At 40.9% G+C, this 24193-nt stretch overlaps 1 protein-coding gene and 1 long non-coding RNA gene across 2 annotated transcripts; both read left to right on the top strand.

Annotated features, from left to right (window-relative positions):
- On the top strand, nt 1-3706 carry LOC134466344 (uncharacterized). Its single transcript, XR_010038277.1, has 8 exons — nt 1-136; nt 237-311; nt 935-1054; nt 1165-1250; nt 1559-1650; nt 1895-2012; nt 2123-2205; nt 2603-3706. It is a non-coding gene; the product is annotated as an uncharacterized LOC134466344 (long non-coding RNA).
- A 6164-nt stretch (nt 3707-9870) lies between these two features.
- On the top strand, nt 9871-24193 carry LOC134466013 (uncharacterized). The gene is made up of 9 exons (XM_063219911.1): nt 9871-10291; nt 15725-15774; nt 16466-16595; nt 17868-17958; nt 19394-19491; nt 20826-21029; nt 21859-22901; nt 23033-23102; nt 24114-24193. Exons 1-9 carry the CDS (start codon nt 9871-9873, stop codon nt 24191-24193), a joined length of 2187 nt encoding a protein of 728 aa, XP_063075981.1.

Raw genomic sequence — 24193 nt, 5'->3', positions numbered from 1 at the left:
TTAAATCTCTTATGCTCTGGATAAGATGGACGTCTTTCCTCTGACCTGTTACCAAGACAGCTGGATGTGTAAGAAGCTGGAACTAAGTCACTGAAGAAGTAAACCGATGAAAACCGATTTGAATTGTCTGAGAGATGTAAGTGACTGAGTTCAGGACAAATGTGTATGTCAACTGTATTGTAGGCCTATTACTTTAACAACAAAATCACAATAACTGCTTATTTGTTTGGCTGTAGGACACAAGTAAAAGGAGAAGAATGCTGCTCAGCTGGGTTGGCGAAGCTCTTGGATATCATCAGCACATGTATGAAGTAAGTTTTTTAAATGAATGCACAACAGCAGGCGTTAATGCGCGTGCACACACACACACACACACACACACGCACGCACGCACGCACACACACACACACACACACAATGAGAGCTGGCCTGATATTGTTCTTTGATTCTGTGAATGTGTATGGAATGCCTACAGCAGTGGTTCTTAACCTTTGTGTCTTAAAGCACCCCCTTACCTGTTACCAAGACAAGCCGCGCACCCCCACCTAAAACTTCTACACATGTATACGCACTAAAACATGATTTAAGTGATTAATTACAATGATTCTGAGATAAATGAGGCTTTAATCAATTACCTTAATGACTTTAAATGGGGATCAAAACATGTTTTTATTTTGATCTGGCCTAATTATAATGTTCCCAAGCAGAAATTTGGTCACAACCTCAACACAAACAAAATTCCGCGCACCCCCTGGAGTCTCTGGCGCACCCCCAGGGGGTGCCCGCACCCCAGGTTAAGAACCACTGGCCTACAGTACTGTCTGGTGTCACTTCAGACAATTTTGCAACGGTTTACTGTATGTTCTGTCTATTTGTCTGCCAAACTCTCAAACTTGTTGTCTTTCTTTTTGTCTTCCTCTTTGGGCACCGGTAGGCACAGAGTCATTCCGGTAGGCACAGAGTCGTTCCTCGATGGACGTGATGACCTGGCACCAAAACCGCTTAATGTGTATGAAGCTGTGTCTGCATCGAGGGAAGAACCCAGCACTGAAATGTGAGTGTATGATCCAATAATTGTAAACATGGGTGCCAGTTGTACTATATATTTCACAGTAAAATCCCAATTACTATTACTCATAGTTATTCATTCTTTTTCTGCTGTAGGACACAAATGAAAGAAGAGTACTTCTGCTCTGCTGGGTCTGCGACACTACTTATCCGAGGAGTCCTCAAACATCAGGATGTAGGAAGTAAGATCTTTATATGTCATGCATAACAGCCCATGCGTGCACGCGCGCGCGCACACACACACGCACACGCACACACACATATGCTCATAACACACGTACAAAACATGCGCATGCACACCCCACTCTACACCACACACAACCTTAAAGGAAAATCCCTACTAGTTTCAACATCCAATTATATTGTTCTCACTACCACTGGCTTGTCAGGACCCAACAACACAGTTCAGGATAAATGTGTATGTCAACTGTATTGTAGGCCTATTACTTTAACCATGAAATCACAATAACTGCTTACTTTTTGGCTGTAGGACACAAGTAAAAGGAGAAGAATGCTGCTCAGCTGGGTCGGCGGTCACACTACTTATTCAAGAAGCTCTTGGATATCATCGGCATGTATAAAGTAAGTTTTTTTATATCAATGCACAACAGCAGGCGTTAATGCACACACACACACACACACACACACAATGAGAGCTGGCCTGGTATTGTTCTTTGATTCTGTGAATGTGTATGGAATGCCTACAGTACTGTCTGGTGTCACTTCAGACAATTTTGCAACGGTTTACTGTATGTTCTGTCTATTTGTCTGCCAAACTCTCAAACTTGTTGTCTTTCTTTTTGTCTTCCTCTTTGTGCACTGGTAGGCACAGTCATTCCGGTAGGAACGGAGTCGTTCCTCGATGGACGTGATGACCTGGCACCAAAACCGCTTAATGTGTATGAAGCTGTGTCTGCATCGAGGGAAGAACCCAGCACTGAAATGTGAGTGTATGATCCAATAATTGTAAACATGGGTGCCAGTTGTACTATATATTTCACAGTAAAATCCCAATTACTATTACTCATAGTTATTCATTCTTTTTCTGCTGTAGGACACAAATGAAAGAGGACGTCTTCTCTGCTGGGTCTGCGACACTACTTATCCTAGGAATCCTCAAACATCAGGATGTAGGAAGTAAGATCTTTTTTATGTCATGCATAACAGCCCATGCGTGCACGCACACACACACACATACAAAACATGCACGTGCACACTCCACTCTACACCAAACACAGATAAACACACACAACCTTAAAGGAAAATCCCTACTAGTTTCAACATCTAATTATATTGTTCTCACTACCACTGGCTTGTCAGGACCCAACAGCCTCTTTTTTCCAGCCCTGTCCGTCATCTCATTCTAATGAGTGCATGATCTGTTTACATATAAAACAGACATAGCGTGTAGCACCCAAAATGCACATGCAGTCAAGTCAAAAATAACATATATATAATTTCCCTAAACCATATTTATGATGACTGAGATGGAAGAGCCATCATTAACACTTTTCTTTTGTTTTGCTTTTTCAAGACTTATGGTGAGATGCCAAGAGCCGCCATGAGGGATATGCAACCTGCAGCTTCACCATGCTTTTGGGAGATCATGTACTACGTGAACCTTGAGTATCTACAAGCCAGCTACTTTAAGTTCTTGAAAGGGTAGTGATGTCATTCAAGCCAGATCACGAGACAAGGTCCTGTACAAACTGTCAATCTAAATGTTGCGACATCCCTGTCAGTTCTTTTGGACTGAATACATGCTGTGTTTGAAATATATTATTCGGATAACTCCCCATCAGGGAATACCTTGTCTGTTAATGACGGATGGACATGCCATTGACATGCCGTGCACACTTTGATGTTTTTTATTTTAATGTTTTCTATGTTTTCCAATGTTCTTTTTTTATTTATGTTCTGTTATATGCTGGTTATGTAAGTACTGTATGGAATGTAGTGACTGTAGAGACCAAGACAAATTTCAACCTGGGGACAAAAAGTTCACACCACTCTGTTAGCGCAGTTATGGATGCACTGTAAATTTTGTAATTAACCAAAAGTACGGTGAGAAGCCTGTTTGTGCAGATGGACCTGCTGGCGGGCCTGTTTACTCATAGCTAAAAAGCAACATATTATCTGTGCAAAAGCACATGGGTTCTTCGAAAAGGGGTTAAACATTTTAATGTGCTGTTTTACAGTGTGCTATACAAAAGGTAAGGTGAAACTAATTTTTTGAAATTCTATAATTGTACAGTGTCACTGAAATCAAATGGTGCATTGGTAAAACTGAACCATTTCTTTTAATCCCGTTTAGCAGAGCCTATGTTTGAACTATACTGTCACCAATATTGTAATGACTGAGTTTTAACCTGTTACTTAAGGCTCTTGGTAATGTCATAGCAATGTTGCTATGATGTAGTTGAGTCCAATCAGTCATGAGTGATCAGTCTTGCTGATAACCCGTCTTTGCAAAGAGGCTACAAAGATGCATGTAAATTCAATTAAGGTTTTATTGCTCCAATGCTATCATGTGTTAATGCTACACTGCTGTGATTTGCATCTTTATAGTATACTTTTATGAAATGTATTGTTAATTATCTTCATTGTTCAGCAATAAAAAAAAAGATCTGAAATATTATGCATTCTTGTATTTTGTTTTTTTTAAATTGATCTTAATTAATGCATTGGTCAACAATTCTGGTATATTTCACCCTAATGTAATAATGTTAAGTCATAATTGTTTTTTGTAAATCCCCTTGCAATTTAAATACCCAATATTGGGTTAAAGTATGAACCCAACAAAGAAGTCAATATGACCCAACAATGTGGTAGCAGGTCTGACCCATTTAATGGGTTCTTTTAACACACAAATTGGGTCAGAATGACCCATTTAGTTGGTTTAGGGGAATGACCCAATGTGAGGGTTAAAATATTTTAACCCAGCCAAAGGGTAGGCCCAATACTGAACCAGGGCCTGGGTCAGATAATAACCCAATTTGGGTTGTTTTTGACCCAGGCTTTTTAAGAGTGCAGCATCTAATTTATATTGACAGCTTGCCTGTTCTAACTGTGTGCATTTTATCAGAATATCGGCAGTAGTTTTGAAATTGACAAAGTGAAAATAGTTTGTTATAGGACAAAAATACATATATTGGGCTCTTATGGTGTATTCAATTGTATCCCCTTTGCAACATCAGTATAGTGGCATTGTCAGATGAAACGAGCACTTTGGATGACCACATGCGGCATGCTAAACATAGCAGGATAGCAGGATGCTGTTGCATTTTTGTACGAGTGTTGAGTGTGTTGCCATCACTGTGGGCCTCAGAGCACAGTACACAGCAGAGTCAGACACCTGCAGATCCTGGATGGTCAGAGGAACAGAGCTGAAGGAGAAGTCCAATTTGGAGTGAAATCTCCCACTGAAATCTCCAACATCTTCTCCATATTTTCCTCTTCCAAACATGTAGACGGGTACTTTACTCAGCTGCTGTTTATACCAGAGAAGGAAAGGATTGTCACTAGATGAGTTGTATCCACAGGCAAGAGTCAGTGTTTCTCCTTCAACACTGACTACATGGGACTCAGGTTGAGAAACACTGTCCAGAAATGCTCCGCACACTATAGACAAACAGAAATACATCCAGCTGAATTGTGTTTAAGCAAAATACACAAAAAACACTTGGCAAATTCAAGTCTTTCAGTAATATCTGTCTTACCAATACACGTTGAAGCTAAAATAGGAAAGATTTTCATCCATTGAGTCATCTTGTAATGCAAGTTAGATAAAATTATAAAATGTCAACAGAGGGATCAGTAAGCCGCCTAATTCAAATTCCTCCTCGCTGCTGCCAGTAACCTGTCTCAGTTTGTCTCTGACACGCCTGAACATAGTACTGTATGTGTCTGTAAATGAGACAGATGGCATGGTGGTTTGAGGAGCGGGTGCCCCCCTCTGGCAGGACTGTGTAAATGCATGGGCACAAGCAAGCAGGAGCTAGAGTTTCCCAGCCTGGATACATCTGTTAGCAGGAGCTAGAGTTTCCCAGCCTGGATACATCTGTTAGCAGGAGCTAGAGTTGTCCAGCCTGGATACATCTGTTAGCAGGAGCTAGAGTTTTCCAGCCTGGATACATCTGTTAGCAGGAGTAGAGTTGTCCAGCCTGGATACATCTGCTAGCAGGAGCTACTGTAGAGTTGTCCAGCCTGGATACATCTGCTCTGAATGGCTCTGATCATTACCTGACCCCCGGGAGCCTTGAGGATGGATGTTTGGCCAGGTGGTGCAATGGAGCGCTCTGTATCCACCCCTCCCCCAACCCGGTCAGAATCAGCTCATGGGATTTTTTTTATCACAGCTTGCTGGACTGGGAAAATGTTTCAGGCCAGCAGATTTTGAAGAGAACCCCTTAAACCAGTGTTTCCCAACCAGGGGTACGTGTACCACTAGGGGTACTTGAGCACACTGCAGGGGGTACTTGGAAAGATGCAATTTTAACAAATGTATGGAGCTTAGTTACATTGGAAAAGAGAAAGCGACTGTGGGGGGTGACTTAGGGGGTACTCATGGCACAACGAAAACGCTTAGGGGGTACACAAGACAAAAAACGTTGGGAAACACTGCCTTAAACAGCCAATAAGCACACACATGCAGTTACCAAGTCTTATCTCCAGAGTGAATTTCAGCTTTTACCCTCTGGTTCCCGTTTTAAATATCCACCAGCCCGGACTAACAGATACAATAACTCTTTTATACCCTCTGCCATCCAGTTGCTAAATTCCACTAAGAAGCGCAGATAGCCATAGGTCAGGTGTGTATTTATATATGTATTTATCTTTTAGGCAGGTCTTTTATACTGTGAACCTCACTCCTCCAGCACTTTTATCTTTTTAAATCTTACTCTGTGCAACTCCTAACACAAAATGTATTTATTCATGCACTATTTATTATTTTTAATCCCTTATCCTTTACCTATTATGTGTTCTTAAATGTATTATGGAAGTGTGTGTGTGTGTATGTGTCTGTGTGCTAGTACTGCTGCAAAACAATTGCCCAACTGGGACAAATAAAAGCTACTTGACCTTATCTTTCATCACATTACTTTTTTGAGATTATAAGCCATCTTTTCATTCAGCCTGTAGGCCTACATCTCAAGAGGCTCTGTTCCTGCGATGACTTGATATGCTGTGCGTGAAGCATTTGATGATACTTAGTGAGTTGTTTTGCAAACTCTTTTTGTACAATATTGGCAAATCAGATGGAGATTGCGATTACTTTGAGTTATGAGGATTTGGTATAATCATAATTGGTTGATTGTCTGACCCCTGCTTTTTGATACCACAGCAACCCCTTAGTGATCTCTCAATTACTGTTTTCATGCTCACTAGAACGGTGTTGTGAACATGTACAGAGGTCAGGTTGATACACTTCTGAGAGACCTGTTGGTAAACTATTAGAATTTTCCCCAAGTATAAGTTAATTTATCATTTCGATGCCTTAAGTGAGAATCTCCAGTGTAAGTATTCAGGAAAATGAGACCATTTAATGAGAAGACGTGTCCAAACTGCTGTATACCCATATACTATAATCCTAATAATATACAGTCCATGTTGATATATAGGCCTATATGTACAAAACATAATTTTGCATTTAGTGGCCCCTTAATGCACACCATACCATCTGAGGCATGCTGTAATACTCATTGAAAGGTTAATTACCTTGGTACTAAACTACTATGACATAACACAGGGCCTTTAATAATGCACTTCGACTCTGTCCTTGCCATTCTGGTAACAACAATTTTTTAATGCTGCATGTTAACAGGTGAACTCAAATGTTATTTTCTCCTAGCTCCCTGTCATGAATGCACTGTACAGACAAGCAGCCAGCTCTGCAGGTGCGACCACATCTTTTTCTAACAAAGTTCTCGATGCGATTTTGATGTCTGACCACAACAGCATTCACATCATTACTTTGATGTGTGTACATGTCTTTCTCTTCTTCAAAACTTTTTTCTTCTATTTTCCCTCAGGTTTTTGTTCAGCTTCTTGGTGTCTTTGTATCACTGGGCTGTCCTCAGTGCACAGTAGTAGAGTGCTGTGTCTGCCAGAGTTACATTTTTGACAATGAGGTCGGCACTATCTGCTGTTGTTGCTGTGCCGAACTGATTTTGGAGGGAATTCTTTTCTTCACCACTTTTTGATCTAGCTCCTTTTAATAGTAAATATTGCGGTGCTTTATTTGTATTCTGTCTGTACCAGGAAATCCAAACGTAGTCACTGCTTGTTTCATATGAACACTCCAGTTTTTGAGAATCCCCCTCCTGACATTGTATCCTGGTTTCTTTTGGGGTAATTCTATCAGCCAGAACATCTGTTAAAAATGGAAACACCAATAATGAAGCAAATTCAGGTGTGTAACAACCATTACATGCAGCTAACATTATTCAGTATTTCTCTTCTGAATTCACCTGTCAGCATAAGGAGCAGCAACAGTGTTTCCATTGTGTAGAATGGGAGATCTCGGAGGAATGATGTTCTTGATCGTCTTTATCTTTGCACTTCTTTTACACTTCTTCATCTGGATGAGGATATTTCGCGCAATCTTCATTCAGGAAGGCCTTACACTACACTGTGATTGGTGGATCTACAGTAGGGTTGGCCAATATAGACGTTATATACCGTATGTGGTATGAATTTGGCCAACCAGATTTTGGGTTGTACCAGTATACCCTGATACGTCATTGCATCACTACAACCATAAGGAATAAATTCACCCTGTTCAGCTAATTGATAGCAATATTTAATTCCTATAATGAAACTTTGAGCATAGGAACATATTAACTCAACAACTATTGCCTGACCCAAACAACGTTATATGGGTCTGATTTTATCACTTTTAGTCCATTCTTATCTGGGGTGAATTTCTCAAAACCAAAGTTGCTTACTACATTAGCTACTTCGTTGTTTTCAATGCATTTTCTCATTGGCAACTACCGAAGTTGCTAACAGGCTAACAACTTCCCTTTTGAGAAACTCACCCCTGATTTGTCTGAAATGAAATAGTGTGTCTGCACTGGGATATAAAAGTGCTTTTATACTATAAACCCATCATTTTATAAACATGAGATTAATGTAATGGGAATGCATTCTATATATTCTGTTTTTAGTTTTAAACAAAAAAATCCTACAGCTAAATAATTCATAATAATTAAAACGAAAACAAAAAAAAAAAACAAGCACGAAAACCTCTAGATTATTGCCAGTTTTGCCAGATAAACCATTTGGAGGCAGTAACAAAACATTTCTGGTCAGTCCTGTATGAACAGATGTGACAGAAGTAAAAGTAGAAGCTAAATTATTATGTAATAGGCCAGTCAATCTAGCGTTTGACCCGGGAAAAATTGCAATAGTAATCATTCCAAGTTTTTTGTAATCCCTAGGTATGTCTAAATAACATATTAAAGATCTACAGCTTGATATTTAGTGGAACATCATTTTTTTCAAGGTCAAAGTTGGAGATTTCCCATTCATTTTTCTGTAGGAAGACAATAAAGGAGATACTTGGGGAATAGGTTAACATTTTAAACAATGAGATATCGATTTGAAACTTTCACAGTAATTTACTCAAACAAAGACAAATATTTTTTGTATTGCAAGCTGTCTGAAATATGATGATTAAATATGCAAATGAGATCACATCTTCTTAAATATGTGATAAATTATGCAACAACGGGCAAAACATAAAACAAATTGCGAAAGTCTTGATTTACACTTTTTATTCATACTTAATTCAGCCTACATCACATATGAAAAATCTACCTTCATCACTGTAGACTGTAGAGCATACTTTTTTGAAGGTCAGAAGTTGCAGATTTCCAATGCATTTTGCCATTAAGTGGGTGTGAGAAGGAGAACCTTTCCCCTTCTCAGTATCTCACTGCTTTTAAAAACTCATTGTTTGTGTGCATCGTGAACTTCAATGTGACTGTGCTGCTTGCACTGTGCAGCTCTAAGGGAGCGCAAGGGACCGTGCACATGCACATGTTTTCATGCACATTGCAACAAGGTAGAACACTGAGTGAACTTTGAAATCCACAGTTGTTTCCATCGTTCCGGGTCAACATTGCCACACGGAAGCGTGCGCCGTTGTGACAACTTCAACTCATGACTTTGGGCAAGGGGAAATGTGGGGATTGAAGTGTGTGTAAATGTCTGATTTGTTGTACTGTCTGTAGGCCTACTGTGGGTGAATAGTGATTGAAATGTGTACAAGGGCAATTGTGTTTTGAATGTTATTTTCTTTTGACTGTTGGAATTTAAACTGGCTGATTTTGTTTTGTGATGGTTTGGACCAATCATGTGTGTCTAGTGTAATGTTTTTGACCAATCAGGTGTATCATGTGTTGCCATTGGTTAATTGCTTTGTAATGGGTAGATTGAGGCCCAGCCCACTGATGTGAGTGGGCACAAAAAGAGTCAGCTGTGTGACTAACGAGGTCGTTGACTGCAGTGTCTGCTGCTGTTGAGAGAAAGCACATGTGAGTGAAATTTAGGCTGCTGTGCTACTGTGAAGTTTTGATTTTGGATCTTTTTTTGGCCAGTGATTTGTCTTCAGTTTTGGTTAAGTTGATTTTGCCCTCGTGCACATTTCATTTGATTATATGTAAAATAAAAAGGCGCCTATATTTTTGATAAAAACACTCAACGTTGTGAAGCCGTGTCTCTCCTCCTCTGGCACTTCATCCACAAAGAACAAGAAGTGGCTACCAGCTACTTCACATATGGTGGCAGAGCGGTGGGATGAGACGCCAGGAGAGACTGGAGCCAGAGGAGAAGGCACATCGGCAAGAGAGGTGGTCGTTTGAGCAGAGGAGGCCAGGAGACATCCCGGGAGATCTGAGGTCGGGCGGCCTGCGAGCGGAAGCAACGCTGGAGGAGCAGCCGGGGCCAGCTGACAAAACTCCGCCAAGAGTCAAGGTGGAGGAGCAAGGCACCAGCAGACCCACCAGCAACCGCAGCACAAACAGCACCGAAGGCGTCAGCAGAGATGGGGGCTCAGCCATCAGGAGGGGCAGCGTCTACAGCAGCAGCAGCAGAAGCACCAGCACATGTGGCAACGACAGCATCGTGACCGTGGGGTGGCCCAGTTGCGCTATCCCTGCACCTGGAGGGGATGCGGAGGGGCTTGTCTCTCCACTCCGGTGTCGAGACTGGAGAAGGGGTAGGAAATGTGAGAAGGAGAACCTTTCCCCTTCTCAGTATCTCACTGCTTTTAAAAACTCATTGCTTATGTGCATCATGAACTTCAATGTGACTGTGCTGCTTGCACTGTGCAGCTCTAATGGAGCGCAAGGGACCGTGAACATGCACATGTTTCATGCACATTGCAACAAGGTAGAACACTGAGTGAACTTTGAAATCCACAGTTGTTTCCATCGTTCCGGGTCAAGATTGCCACACGGAAGCGCGCGCCGTTGTGGCAACTCCAACTCATGACTTTGGGCAAGGGGAAATGTGGGGATTGAAGTGTGTGTAAATGTCTAATTTGTTGTACTGTCTGTAGGCCTAATGTTGGTGAATAGTGACTGAAATGTGTACAATGGCAATTGTGTTTTGAATGTTATTTTCTTTTGACTGCTGGAATTTAAACTGGCTGATTTTGTTTTGTGATGGTTTGGACCAATCATGTGTGTCTAGTGTAATGTTTTTGACCAATCAGGTGTATCATGTGTTGCCATTGGTTAATTGCTTTGTAATGGGTAGATTGAGGCCCAGCCCACTGATGTGAGTGGGCACAAAAAGAGTCAGCTGTGTGACTAACGAGGTCGTTGACTGCAGTGTCTGCTGCTGTTGAGAGAAAGCACATGTGAGTGAAATTTAGGCTGCTGTGCTACTGTGAAGTTTTGATTTTGGATCTTATGTTGCCAGTAATTTGTCTTCCGTTTTGGTTAAGTTGATGTTGCCCTCGTGCACATTTCTTTTGATTATATGTAAAATAAAAAGGCGCCTATAGTTTTGATAAAAACACTCAACGTTGTGAAGCCGTGTCTCTCCTCCTCTGGCACTTCATCCACAAAGAACAAGAAGTGGCTACCAGCTACTTCACACTGGGTAAAAGCGGATAATTTTGACCTTGGGAAAAGTATGTTCCACTAAATTGATGAAAGTAGATTTTTAATATGTGATGCAGAGGGGTTGAAGGATCAATATAATGTATGAACCATTACTTTTGCAATTTGTTTTATGCTTGGTCTGTTGCCACAGATTTATCACATATTTCAGTACATATGACCTCATTTGCATATTTCATCATCATATTTCAGAAAACTTGCAATAAAAAACTATTTGTCTGAATGTGAGTTACCAACTGTGAAAGTTTCAAATCATTATGTCATAGCTAAAAAGTTTACCCTATTCACCTTGTAGCTCAGATATTGTCTCCCTATGAAGAAATGAATGGGAAATCTGCCAACTTTGACCTTGAAAAAAAGTATGTTCCACTAAATATAAAGTTGTAGATTTTTAATATGTGATACAAGGGGGTTTAAGGATCACTTAAAAGTGGGAACCATTACTATTGCAATTTTCCCCGGGTTTGGGCCTTTTTAGAGCTAGATTGACTGGCCTATAAGTAACATTAGTAGTAGGCCTACTTGATATTTACACCAATAATTCCACTATACATAATGAGGTACACTGCAGCAGTGAACGCTTATAATAGAGTGTTACCGAAAAAGTAGAAACCCTGCCACCAATTTCATTACAGAGGGAGAGAGAGAGTGTGTGTATGTACATGTGCTTATTCTTACTAATTTCTTCATACGTTTTTGTTAAACAGGTGTGACCACATATTTTTTTTACACTGCTGCATGTGGTTTATTACAGGAGGGGAATTACTTTGATGTCTTTGTGTGTGATTCTTATTTTTATTCAAGGTTTTTGTACAGCTTCTTAGTGAACTTGTATCACTGTGCTACTGTAAACGTTAAAAGTGCACAGTAGTAGAGAGCTGTGTCTGCCAGAGTCGGATTTTTAATGTGAAGTTCAGTTTTGTCTCCGGTTGTTATTGCTTCAAACTGATGTTTGAGGGAATCGTCACTAGCTCCGAGCTGCGACCGAGCTCCTTTGAGTAATAAATATTGAGGTGCTTTGTTTGGGTACTGCCTGTACCAAAAAATCCAAAGAGATTCGCTGTTCGTCTCATACGAGCACTCCAGCCTTAGAAAGTCCCCCTCCAGACCGGTTATTATGGTTTGTTTTGGAGTAAGTGAATCTGCCAGTGTATCTGTGAAGAATTCGGACATAAGTATGCATTATGTAGAATGGTGTAGAACAGACAATGCTGTATGATACAGCATGCACCATAACATTAGTAATGGCATTCGTGATGGAGTAACAAAGTGTGCATATAGTGATAGTAAATGTATATTTGTGTAGAATCTGGAAACCTTTTTACCTGTCAGAGATGTAAAGAGCAGCAGAGCAAACAGCAGCATCCTGACTGACAGATGAGTAGTGAATAACATCAGGGAGATCACCACCTCAAGCTCACACTGCTGCCTGCACCAACCAGCACTGTGTAAGTGTGGCACACACGCAGGCACTCATGCATGCACGCACGCACGCCGGAGTGGGCCCTAAGAGGCCGGGATTTTAATTCAAATCTAGGCCACTTTAATATGTAGCCTAAAAGGAATTTGTATAGGCCCAAAAAAAACGCTCACAATTCATTTTATTGGGCTATGTTCAGGTGTATGTTAAGTTAACAGAAAACTTTACAAAGTATAATTCAAATAAAAATAAATAAGCTATAATAACAAAAAGCTTATAGCCAAAATGTATTTGTACAGGACTTATTTGACCAATCAAACTGCATTTGCCATCACAAAAGGTTCTAAAAAGTTTATTAAGTCATTTTAATGATAACCTGCAAAGGGGTCTGATACCCTATAAGATTAGCCTATCATACTGCAAGCAACATAGAATAGAATGTGGTTTTAAATTTAGCTGATTACACAAATTGGAACGTTAGCGTCTGATTCCCAGCCAGTGGCAGCAATTTCCGAATTTTTTTGAACAGCCACAGAATATTGTTTGTCAGACCAACAGACATATTACAGGACTTGTCTGAAAGCTGAGAATCTCAGCTTTTCATAAATCAAAAAGGCACATTCCTAGCGTGTCCCTTTGCGATTTTTTTTGTCACGGATGCGCTTCTGTGTTGAAAAAAGGCGCTCACCCAAACCTCCTGACTGCGGCTGCTGCTGATATTACTAGGCCTATCTCATCTGTTATGATGTTTTTTCACTTAACTTAACTTAATGTCAGCAAAACTCATTGTCCTTAATTGTGTTTAAGAGTAGCAAAACAGTGACAGAAGTCATGTTGTGATTCTACTCCAGGAGACTTGACGTAAGTGACCAGCAGGATACATCGCATATAATAGCACTCAAATAACCTACCTACCTTGTTGTGATAAAATGCCCAGATGAAATATCCAAATAGTGACTTAGGTGTTTTTACTTTGTAGGTGGTTTCATTATCTAACTGTCTTGGGCATCCATCATTAGGCTATCCATCTAGCCAAGGCTACCAGCTTGAAATCATGTCTGTTAATTTGGCATTTGGCTGCCACCTCATTTGATTTTGATTGGGCATAGCCTACTGTACTATTACCCTACTATCTTTATTATTGTATCAATTTTAAATAGCCTATAGCCTAGGCTATACCTTTTCAGCTCCAGCTCTTTCTGCCCTCTGTCACCTAAGATCGCACGCTGTTCCGCTGCATTGTAAAAATTTTCCACAATAGGCCTACAGAATAACTAGACTTGGGCCAAACCAACGGGAACATTTGGGAGGGGATAAGTACCTAGATCGTTGCAACTAAATAATCTGCTGTGATGCTGCTGGTGGCTGCGCTGTCATGGTTAGGCCTATTTCTGCAGAGTTTAATTGATCATTAGCCTACATAAAGAATAACCTGTGACAAAATTGAATTTAAAAATATTTTCCCATGGTCCAAACGGCCACCCTCACCAAAGTCATGGTTTGGGCCGGGAAATGTCCCGATACTTATAATGGCCAATCCGGCATTGCACACGCACGCGCACGCACACACGCACACACGCGCACACACACACACACACACACGCACGCACGCACGCACGCACGCACACACACACACACACACATACACACACACAGAGAATCTAAAGCACCTGATATAGTCTATGACTATTGACTTTGCGGCTCCAACTTGATTTTTCTATGTCTGATGTTTGTTCTTGTATTATTGACATCAGTCAGCTAAGACAACAGATGGGAGACAATAAGTAATCAGACAAATAAATATGAGGAGTCTTCAGCCGCCTCTGAGCTGCCTCTGTCTGTCTCCAGCTTGCCTGAACGTGGAATAGGACAGTGGGGGTGACTGGCAAGGTGCTTTTTAAACTGACGTTGCCCCCTTCTGGTAAACATTTGTAAATAGCAATTGGGCTCTGGGAGTGGCAGACACATAATACATATTCAGTGGCATCTCTGTTCACTTCCCCACTTTCCCAGGAAGCTTTTTGTATGAGGTAGGTCTCCTGAACATGTGCCTGCACTAGTCTGGGGACTACTGACAAGAGTTGTCAGAGGCTCCTCCTTTTACCCTGGCGTTCTCATCTAGTGAACAGTAGGCCTATTTACTAAAAAGGATGTAAGTCATCATTACAGTAGGACAAGTGGGAATAAGTGGGAAATGTATTTCATTTATTTGGATGTTCATTTTCTTTAACCTTAGTAGACATCCAGGCTTGTATATATCAAAATACATAACCACATTTGTTTACAAGAATTGCAGCCTTACGGTACTTGATTTTTCTATGTCTGTTTTGTCCTTTTCTTATTGACATCATCAGTCAGACAAGACAATAGATGGGAGACAAGACAACAGATAATTAGACAAATAAGTAGCAAGAGTCCCCAAAATGGTGGAAATGGAGGGCCTGACAAGACAGCACACATTACTGGAGAAGACATGATTGTACAGTAACCCATGATGCTCATGAATAGCAGGTGTGACCACATTTGATGACAATTTCTGCTTGTGGTTTTAGATATCCGAGCACAGGAGGAAAACAACTTTGATGTGTCTGCATAGTTTTTAATGTTGAAATAAATTTGTGCTTAGGTTTTTGTACAGCTTGTTGGTGTCTTTGTATCACTGGGCTACCTGCAGAGCACAGTAGTAGAGAGCTGTGTCTGCCAAAGTCAGTTTTTTAATATGAAGTACAGTTGAATCTCTAGTCACTGTTGTGTCAAATAGATTTGGAGATGGGTTGTTCTCATAGCTAGAAGCATGTTGAGCCCCTTTTTGTAATAAATACTGAGGTGCTTCATTTGGGCACTGTCTGTACCAGAAAAGATAAATATACTGGTCCTTGCTGCTTGTTTCATATGTACACTGCAACTGTTGAGAGTCCCCCTCCAGACTATTTATGCTGGTATCAGAAGGAGTTAATGTATCCGCCATAATGACATCTAAAAAAAAGATTGGTAAAAAAAAGAAAATGGTAAAATGTCAGTATCTATATAAATCCTGCAGTACCATGTGGTAGAGATCATGGTTGTGTATTAGCCAATGTTTCTCATGGGAATTCACCTGCAGCCATAGCGAGGATCAGCAGCAGTGCTTCCATCATGCAGGATGTCTTCAGGGTGAGATCACTGCTCTGGATCTTCATCATTCAAGGGGCTTCATCAGCACTGAAATACATCATATGACCATTCAGGAAGGCCTTGCACTCTACACTGTGATTGGTGGATCTATATTATACACCATCTGATTAGCATAATACTAGTTTGTTTATTAGCACTGTCCCCAAATGTAAGTCTGCAAATATGAAGTGCTTTTCTTCTTAATTGGATTCCATTGACAACTGCACATCACCAGCACCTTGAAACCAAAGGTGGTGGATAGGGACAATTCCATGTTTTGTTTATGCTTCTCATAACCCCATAGACACTCATGTGTTTTATTAATAATGCTGCTGGCGACACTGATGTCTTCATGTCAACACTTTACGTCTTTTCTTTTTTCATAATTTAGCGGTTTATAGACAGTTTTACACATGATCTTTGGGAAACATATAAAATAGTAAAGCCATGTGTAATCACCTGGCACTCACATTTCAGTAGCCTATTCATTATACATATTTAAATGTGAAAGGAGGTTAAGGAAGCTGCAGCTTCATGCTACATGTCGCTGGTCTTTGTTCCAAAGCTCAACCAGTTCCAGGAAGTTGCTGCTTAATGTCACTGGTATACATGCTGCTACATATACACTGCTGCTACATGTCACTGGTTTTTGTTCCAAAGCTCAACCAGTTCCTGCCACTGTGGGCCTCAGAGCACAGTAGTACACAGCAGAGTCAGAGAGTTGGAGATCCTGGATGGTCAGAGGAACAGCCGTTGTGCTGGTGTCAAGAGTCGCATCAAATCTCCCCCTAAATTCTTTCTCTGTATCTCCTCCACCAGTGGTAAGTTTGTTAAGTACATATTTAGGGCTTATGTTTGGCTTTTGTTGATACCAGAATAGGTATGGGAAATCAGCGGTGTATTTGCACTTGATTGTAACTTGTCCACCTTCCATAGCAGTCATTATTCTATCTGGCTGCTCAACTTTGTCTTCAGCACTGTAGTATTCTACAAAAACACAATCACAAAACACAAAAACACAACAATAAAATAAATGCAATACATATATACAATACAATGTTTACATGGGTGCAACACTCAAACAAATTGAAACAGAATAATATTGACTTTGTAAATACACTTACCCAGCGAACAGACTACCAGTAAGAGTAAATATATAGTGAAGAACATGTTGCATGCTTCTGGCAAACGACTCTGATAGAGAACTAGTCTCAACGTTTACAGCTTCATGCTGTGGATGTCATATTATGAGTGGTAAAGGCAGAGCTGTGAAAGGAGACAGGCAATGAATCTCTGTTGTTAGAAGTGGAAAAGACGCCACCTGGTGGTGTGGTGAAGTAAAGTTACACAAGCAAAGTTACAAGTTATCATAAATTTGGTCAAGTTCAACATTTTAACAAATGATATGGATTTTAGCCTAGTACAGCACAGTCAGACACCTGCAGATCCCGGATGGTCAGGGGAACAGAGGTGGAATCAAGTTTGGAGTGAAATCTTTCACTGAACTCAGATCCATCATGCCCATTTGAATATTTATTCCTCCTCAGGAGATATTGAGGAGAGTCATTTGGCCTCTTTTTGTAACAGAAAGGATCTGGTGAATTACTTGTTGTTTTGTATACACATTCCAGCACTATGCTTCTCCCTCTGCTTTCACAATCTCTCGTTTTGGCTGGTCTACTGTCTCTTGTCCTCTGCATTCTGTAGAGAAATACAATAATGACAAAATAATTACAAATTTGTCAGTATACTTTAAGCATTATATAAGCATATATTTGCCTTATGGCAGTGATGATGCGCATTCCAAATTCCATATGCCTACCAAAGATTACAAATGCAAGTGTACTGAATACATGAACCATACACTGTTAGACTTTTCTGTAATTTCTGGAGTATAGAACTGTATAACAAACAGTAAAATACATTAGCTAAGTTTGGGAGTATATAACTGTATTTGGCACTGCATCTTGGGAATTTTGTGCGACGGTTATGCTTTTTTTTGAAATAACAGTATGTCACTGGGCGTTGTAAAAACAGATAGGCTACAGTATGATACAACTTCTCAACTTTTTGACGCTCGTGTCTCTCCGTAGCCAGGTCGCTGCCAATGCAACTGAACTGGCAGGCGCGGGCTCCTGTCTTTCGACACGGCACAGCACCACTCGGCATTTTCAACAGGAGAGTGTGAAAGTATTTGGAACAAGACAAAAAAAACTAAACAAAGTAAGTCCGTGAACAAGCTAATATACTTCATGACAGTATTGTATGGACATTTGAATTAGCCTACAGTTGTCATCATTATCCCTTAAACCACTAAGGTGGATGTAGGCTACGTAGGTGGAAGCTAGTATGAATCGCCAACCAGCAAGCTAGCGCAATTCTAGTTAAGTTCAGTCATGTATGTATGTAAGATTTGTCCACATGTAACTGTGGACTTTCAAAAGTTCTGCCATCATGTGAAAACACATCGAAGTCTGGCCAACTTTCGTTTTCCGTGTGGCATACAAACGTGTCAGTGCAATTTTCGCACATTTTCTGCATTGAAGTCCCATATGCGCAGAAATCACAAGGGGTTGAGACGAAACACAGTTTTACATCAGGCGAGCAATCACCCATGTAGTATTATTCAAGGATGTGACCATGCCGCAGACAGCATTAATTCGCTTTGTACCCATCTAGGAATGCACATGGGAAGTGGGAAGAAAGTTGTATGTCCGTATGAGGGTTGTTCGAAATCGTTTAGAGTGCGGTCATCTTTTACAGCCCATGTGTCACGCAAACACAGGCATCCGAGCAGGACACAGTTTGTAGGCGTATTGTCAGATAACGTTACGGACGAAGTTAGTAGGCCTACTACCTCTAATGACAATTGCATCAATGAGTCTGTGGGCGCATCTGACTTTGATGTAGATGTCAGCACATCCATCACTGACGGTGCCCCATTTCTTAAGAACTTGGCTCTGTTTTATTTAAAAATGCAAGCCAAATTTCTTTTACCAGCCACAACAATGCAGTGCATTATTGATGAGTTCCAAGAGGTTCACAACATAGGTATGAAACGGGCATATGAAAAGATAGAGGAGAAGTTGACCGAGTTAGACATTCCAAAAGACTGCATACACAAGATTATAGCTGAACTCGAAAAGGAGGATCTCTTAACTATTCACAATGAGGGTGTGTTAAGATCAGACAAAACAAGAAAAACATTTTTCAAAGAAAAATTTAACTATGTCCCCCCCAACCAAATTTATCTGGGAACTGATGGTCATAATGGAAAAGAACGCTTTTGTCAGTACATCCCAATAAGGGACACCCTTTCTGCTTTGTTTAGGCAGTCCACTGTCAGAGAGCAGTACTTAAAATCCAAAGAACGTATCCAGGGGGATAGCATGATCTTAAATGATGTCTGTGATGGGGCCGCCTGTAAAAACAACATCATACTGCAAGAATCACCCTCAGCCGTATCAATTATTCTGTTCCAGGATGCCTTCGAGGTCACTAGTCCATTAGGCTCTGGCAAGAAAAAACATAAAATAATTGCCATGTACATGACCCTTGTTGATATATTGCCTCACAATCGCTCTGCTGTTGACCAAACCCAATTGGTTTTGCTTTGTAGGGAGGAGGATTTCAAGGCCTTTGGCCAGGACAAAGTATTTGGACGGGTCCTCGAGGATCTACAGTCATTGGAAGAGCAAGGCTTCCCTCTGGATGATGGTACGTATGTGAAGGCTTCACTGATTGCCATCTGTGGTGACAATCTTGGTTCACACGGTTTAGGGGGGTTTACAGAGAATTTCAGCACCAGCAGATACTGCACTATTAACAGAGGGGACTTTAAAAATGCACCCCTTAAATGTGGCACAAAAAGGACCACGGCAAATTACAATGAAAGTATAGAACAATTGAGTGATGAAATTGCTGTGGTGAATGGAATCAAATTCAATTCCATTTTCAATTCTTTAAAATCATTCCATGTCTGCGGTGGCCTTCCACCTTGTCTAGGTCACGACCTCTTTGAGGGAGTAGTGGCAGATGATATGGCTCTGTACATTAAACATCTTGTACAAACAGAAAAACATTTCACATATGACCAGATCAACAGAGCCATTTCACAGACAAAACATCTAGGCAGTGACTCTAACAGTCAGCCGTGTCACATAAAGCAAAATGCGAAAAAGCTCAGTGGTTCAGCAACGCAGAATTGGTGCTTCTTGCGTCTTCTGCCAGTGTATGTTGGCAGATGGATCAAACATCCTTTGGATAGTGAGGTATGGCAGCTGTGCCTCAAACTGAAGGAGATCACTGAACTCATTTGTGCTCCAAAAATTAACCACAATGATATTGCATATCTGAAAGTAATGTTGGAAGAGTATGTGTATTTGCGCACAACAATGTTCCCTGGCCACAATCTTAAACCAAAACATCACTACTTATTACACTATCCAGACCTTATCCTTCAATTTGGACCACTTATACGGGTATGGACCCTGAGGTTTGAGAGCAAACATTCCTATTTCAAGGAGTGTGCTCGAAAACTGCACAATTTTCTCAACCTCAGTAAAACCCTAGCAGAACGACACCAGCTCCTACAGTCGTATTTAAGCAGTGGCCAATTATTTCCACCAACTATCTAAGTTGCTGGTGTCGCAAGTGAACTTGATATTGAATCGTACAACAGCGGCATACAGAGTGCCTTACAGACCTCTGTCATCTGCAAACACGCAACTTCAGAGGTGTCAGCATTGATATACAAAGGGAGTAAGTACACTAAGGGTCTTGTTGTTGTTCTGGACCACAGCGAGGAGGACACACTGGTGTTTGGCAAAATAGCACTTATTCTCATTGACGATAAGCAGGTATATTTTGTGGTTTTGGTGCATCATTCGGTTTTCCTGATTGATCTTGGAGTCCATCACTTAAATCAATCGGAAAATAAGTATGTGTGTGCTCATGCAGATAGTCTGCTGGACTATTACCCATTGCCAGTGTACACCACCATGGACATCCCTGTGATTTCCTTGCACCATTCTGTGTGTTCTCCTTTCTAGGTATGGACGAGGACTGCATCGCAGAAATCCGTGCAGTTCTGCCGGAGTTAAATGACGATGGCTTGGAGGCGCTGGTTGGGCACCTGGCGTTTGTGGTGGGAGTTAAGGAGAAGAACCATCTAGCTTTTGTAGAATATGAGGACCTCCAGTATCATCTAACCAAAATCCAAAGTCGGCAAATGATTGCTGCTTTTAAACCTAAAGGTGAGGACAATAATGAATGAATGAATGAATGTCTTTGTCATTGTACAGGTAAAATGAAATTCGTGCAGATGCTCCCAGTGCTTAAAAAATCAACATAAAAACTGTATAAAAAAAATAAAAAACTGTATAAAAATAAGATTTTAAATAGTGTTAAAAAGTTAGCTGTGCACAGTTTAGTGTGCAGATGGCCTTAGGATAAAAACTGTCTTTTAGTCCGTTAGTTCTTGCAGACAGGGACCTGTAACGCCTGCCTGATGGCAGCAGCTCAAACAGTTTATGTCCAGGGTGACAGGGGTCTGCGATGATGTGTTTGGCTTTCTTGAGACAGTGACAGGCAAACAATTTCTCTAAAGAGGGTAGGGTGCAGCTGGTGATCTTTTCTGCTGTGCTGACCACCCTCTGAAGAGCTCTCCTGTCCGCTGCTGTGCAGCTAGAATACCAGACACACAGACAGTATGTCAGGATGCTTTCTATAGAGCTCCTGTAGAAGGACACAAGCAGTCTTTGGGGGAGAAAGTTATTTCTTAAAACCCTGAGAAAGTACAGTCTCTGCTGAGCCTTCTTGATGGTGGCTGTGATGTTAGTTCTCCAGGTTAGGTCATCCCTCAGATAGACACCCAGGACCATTTATGACCAACAGCTGAATGTCAGTTTTTATCCTCCTGTAATACCACAATTGTAAAAACATTCTAATAGTAGTAATAGCAATATAAACTGTAAATCTAAAAAGTAATAAAATCCAATCCATCTGTCTAGATACATTTGGTTAAAGTATTTGAGTCTGCACATACTGTAAATAAAATAATTGTTTTGTGTTTTTTGTCTGTAGAGCCAATCATTGCCACAAGTGACTCAGCACAGCCCAGCACAGCCCCATCACCACCACCTGCAACAGCTCCATTACCATCACCAGCTCCATCACCATCACTGGCAATATCAATGGCAGAGGACCCCATACCCAACGCCTCCGTTGAAACACAAAGTTCATGGATTCAGGGCTTCAGTATTCCATGGGACAAGATGCCTGCTACACTTCTAAGAAGTATTTCTAAACAGGAGAGGGCAAATCCACCGGATAGAAGAGCCATGGTGAGGATTGTGGTGGACAGCATGCGCAGACATTGTCCCAACCCGAATAGAGCTGCCTGTACTGCTGTTGCCAGAATGATCGTCTCCAGCCATCCCTTGACGTTTACTGACCGAACAGTTGATGGAGTGCAGATCGGCATTGGCTACTACTCTCTCATTAATCAGCTAAAGACACGGGTAGAACATCTTAACCGTAATAGCACCACTGATCGTATCCGGAAGCCAAGAACGACACAAGATGGCCATGTTACCAAACCTGTACGCAGCAAAACCGACAGTTATGGTTGCGTGAACTGGCAACCGAAGTCCATCCCAGAAGGAGAAACGATCGACACTTTGGAGGAAAAAAGAAAAAATTTGAAAGCCATCTTCGAGTCTGTTGGCCCCAGAGCAGCAGAGTGGCCTGCAACTGAGAAGTGCATGGATGTGACCTACGCTTATCAAAGACACATGATAAATGTGTGCCCACCACCAAGTATTTCTGACTTGAAAGATCAGTGGCCTGTCCTTTTTACACCACGTGGACTGTTTTCACACTTCAAAACACTAACAGGAATTGAGATAGAGGATCGTCTTGCAGAGGCATTGCAAAACAAAGGAAAACGGATCATCACCTTCTTCCAACAACAGTCATTCAGTCAACCAAACATTCGAGCCCTATTGAAGGAGATCGACAATGCTTTCTCAACCTCTGCTGTGCAGAAACAAACTGGAATTGCCGCTGTCCTGCTGATGATGAAGCACTTCTTGGAAAGTGAAGAGTCCATCTTCATGTTGGCAGATGTGAGTATACAAAAAAAATCTTTGTCCATGTTTCAAATATTGCTGTTTATACCTATCTATAGTGACCAAAGTAAGAAACTCATTTACTTTCTAAATTGTAATCTTGTGCTTTGTTTTACATTGTTTTACAGGCTTGTGCAACACCGACATCCGTCGAGAGAGACATGGACATCCCCATCACTCCGAGGCTGATCATGCTGGGTAAGTTATGGTTTTTCATTTTGTTTTGTTTTTTTTCTTACAGGTGGACCAACATTGTACACACATTTTAAATGATTGTAAAGAAGATGTTAATTAAAAACAAACATCATTTTATTGTTCAGTCCCTACTTGTTCTCAAACTGACGTCCTAATTACATGGTATTTTTGTACTTTCACATTCAGTGGCTGCATTCACTTTCAGTGCTCACAGTGTAAATGTTGAGTGTCAGTTTGAGAATAAGTGGGTGACAAATTCTATACCTAATTTACAAGGATTTTAAGTGTGTATGCATCTAGAGCAGGAGTGTCCAACTAATATTCAAAGTGGGCCAGAATCAAAATCTGGGATGAAGACGCGTCTTCATAGCCTGGTTCACACCAGACGGTGTGTGTGTTGCTTTGGCGCCCCCTGGCGGAGCAGAGCTACACACACTACCGTCTGGTACACAGCCATAGAACATGCTCCGTCTCCAACCAGAAAATAGATGGAGCATTTATTTCTTAAATATAAACGGTAACTCACATTGAGGAGTCACAAGACAGATTAGAGACTATATTGACTCTTTAAAGATTAACAGGAAGGTTTGTGAAGGAATTTGTTGGTGAGGAGGCCGTGCAGAAGCAATAAATTCTTAGCCTATTTTCTGGTTCATTCATGGGAATGAATATAATAACATCTGTGTGATTAATAAAATTGATTAATAGTGGAGTGAGTGTTGGCTTATCTGAGAACTTGGGTAATTGCCAACTCTGAATTCTCTTTTATGAAGGAAAGTCTTAAGGAAAAGTCTTAAGGAAAGTCATTTTAGGCAGAACATTTTACGCGGTTGGGTGGAATGCAACACTTCCACATTAAATGGAAGCATTAGGAGGTAGGATATTTCTTGGAAATTCAATTTTCTTGAAGGCTGACAACAGTGGTCCTATATTACTTGCTCTGAGACCACCAAAACAGAGACATGTAAGCATCAGATCATTCTCCTCAAAATATTGTGTTTGTAATTCCAAAAGCTGGAGAATCACCAACCCAGACTAACATTGTAACAACACAGTTGGTGAGACACCCACATTGTAAACTTGATGTGACTTGA

Source organism: Engraulis encrasicolus, chromosome 16 (assembly GCF_034702125.1).
Source record: "Engraulis encrasicolus isolate BLACKSEA-1 chromosome 16, IST_EnEncr_1.0, whole genome shotgun sequence".
NCBI lineage: Eukaryota > Metazoa > Chordata > Actinopteri > Clupeiformes > Engraulidae > Engraulis > Engraulis encrasicolus.
This window is presented reverse-complemented; position numbering and strand designations above follow the sequence as displayed.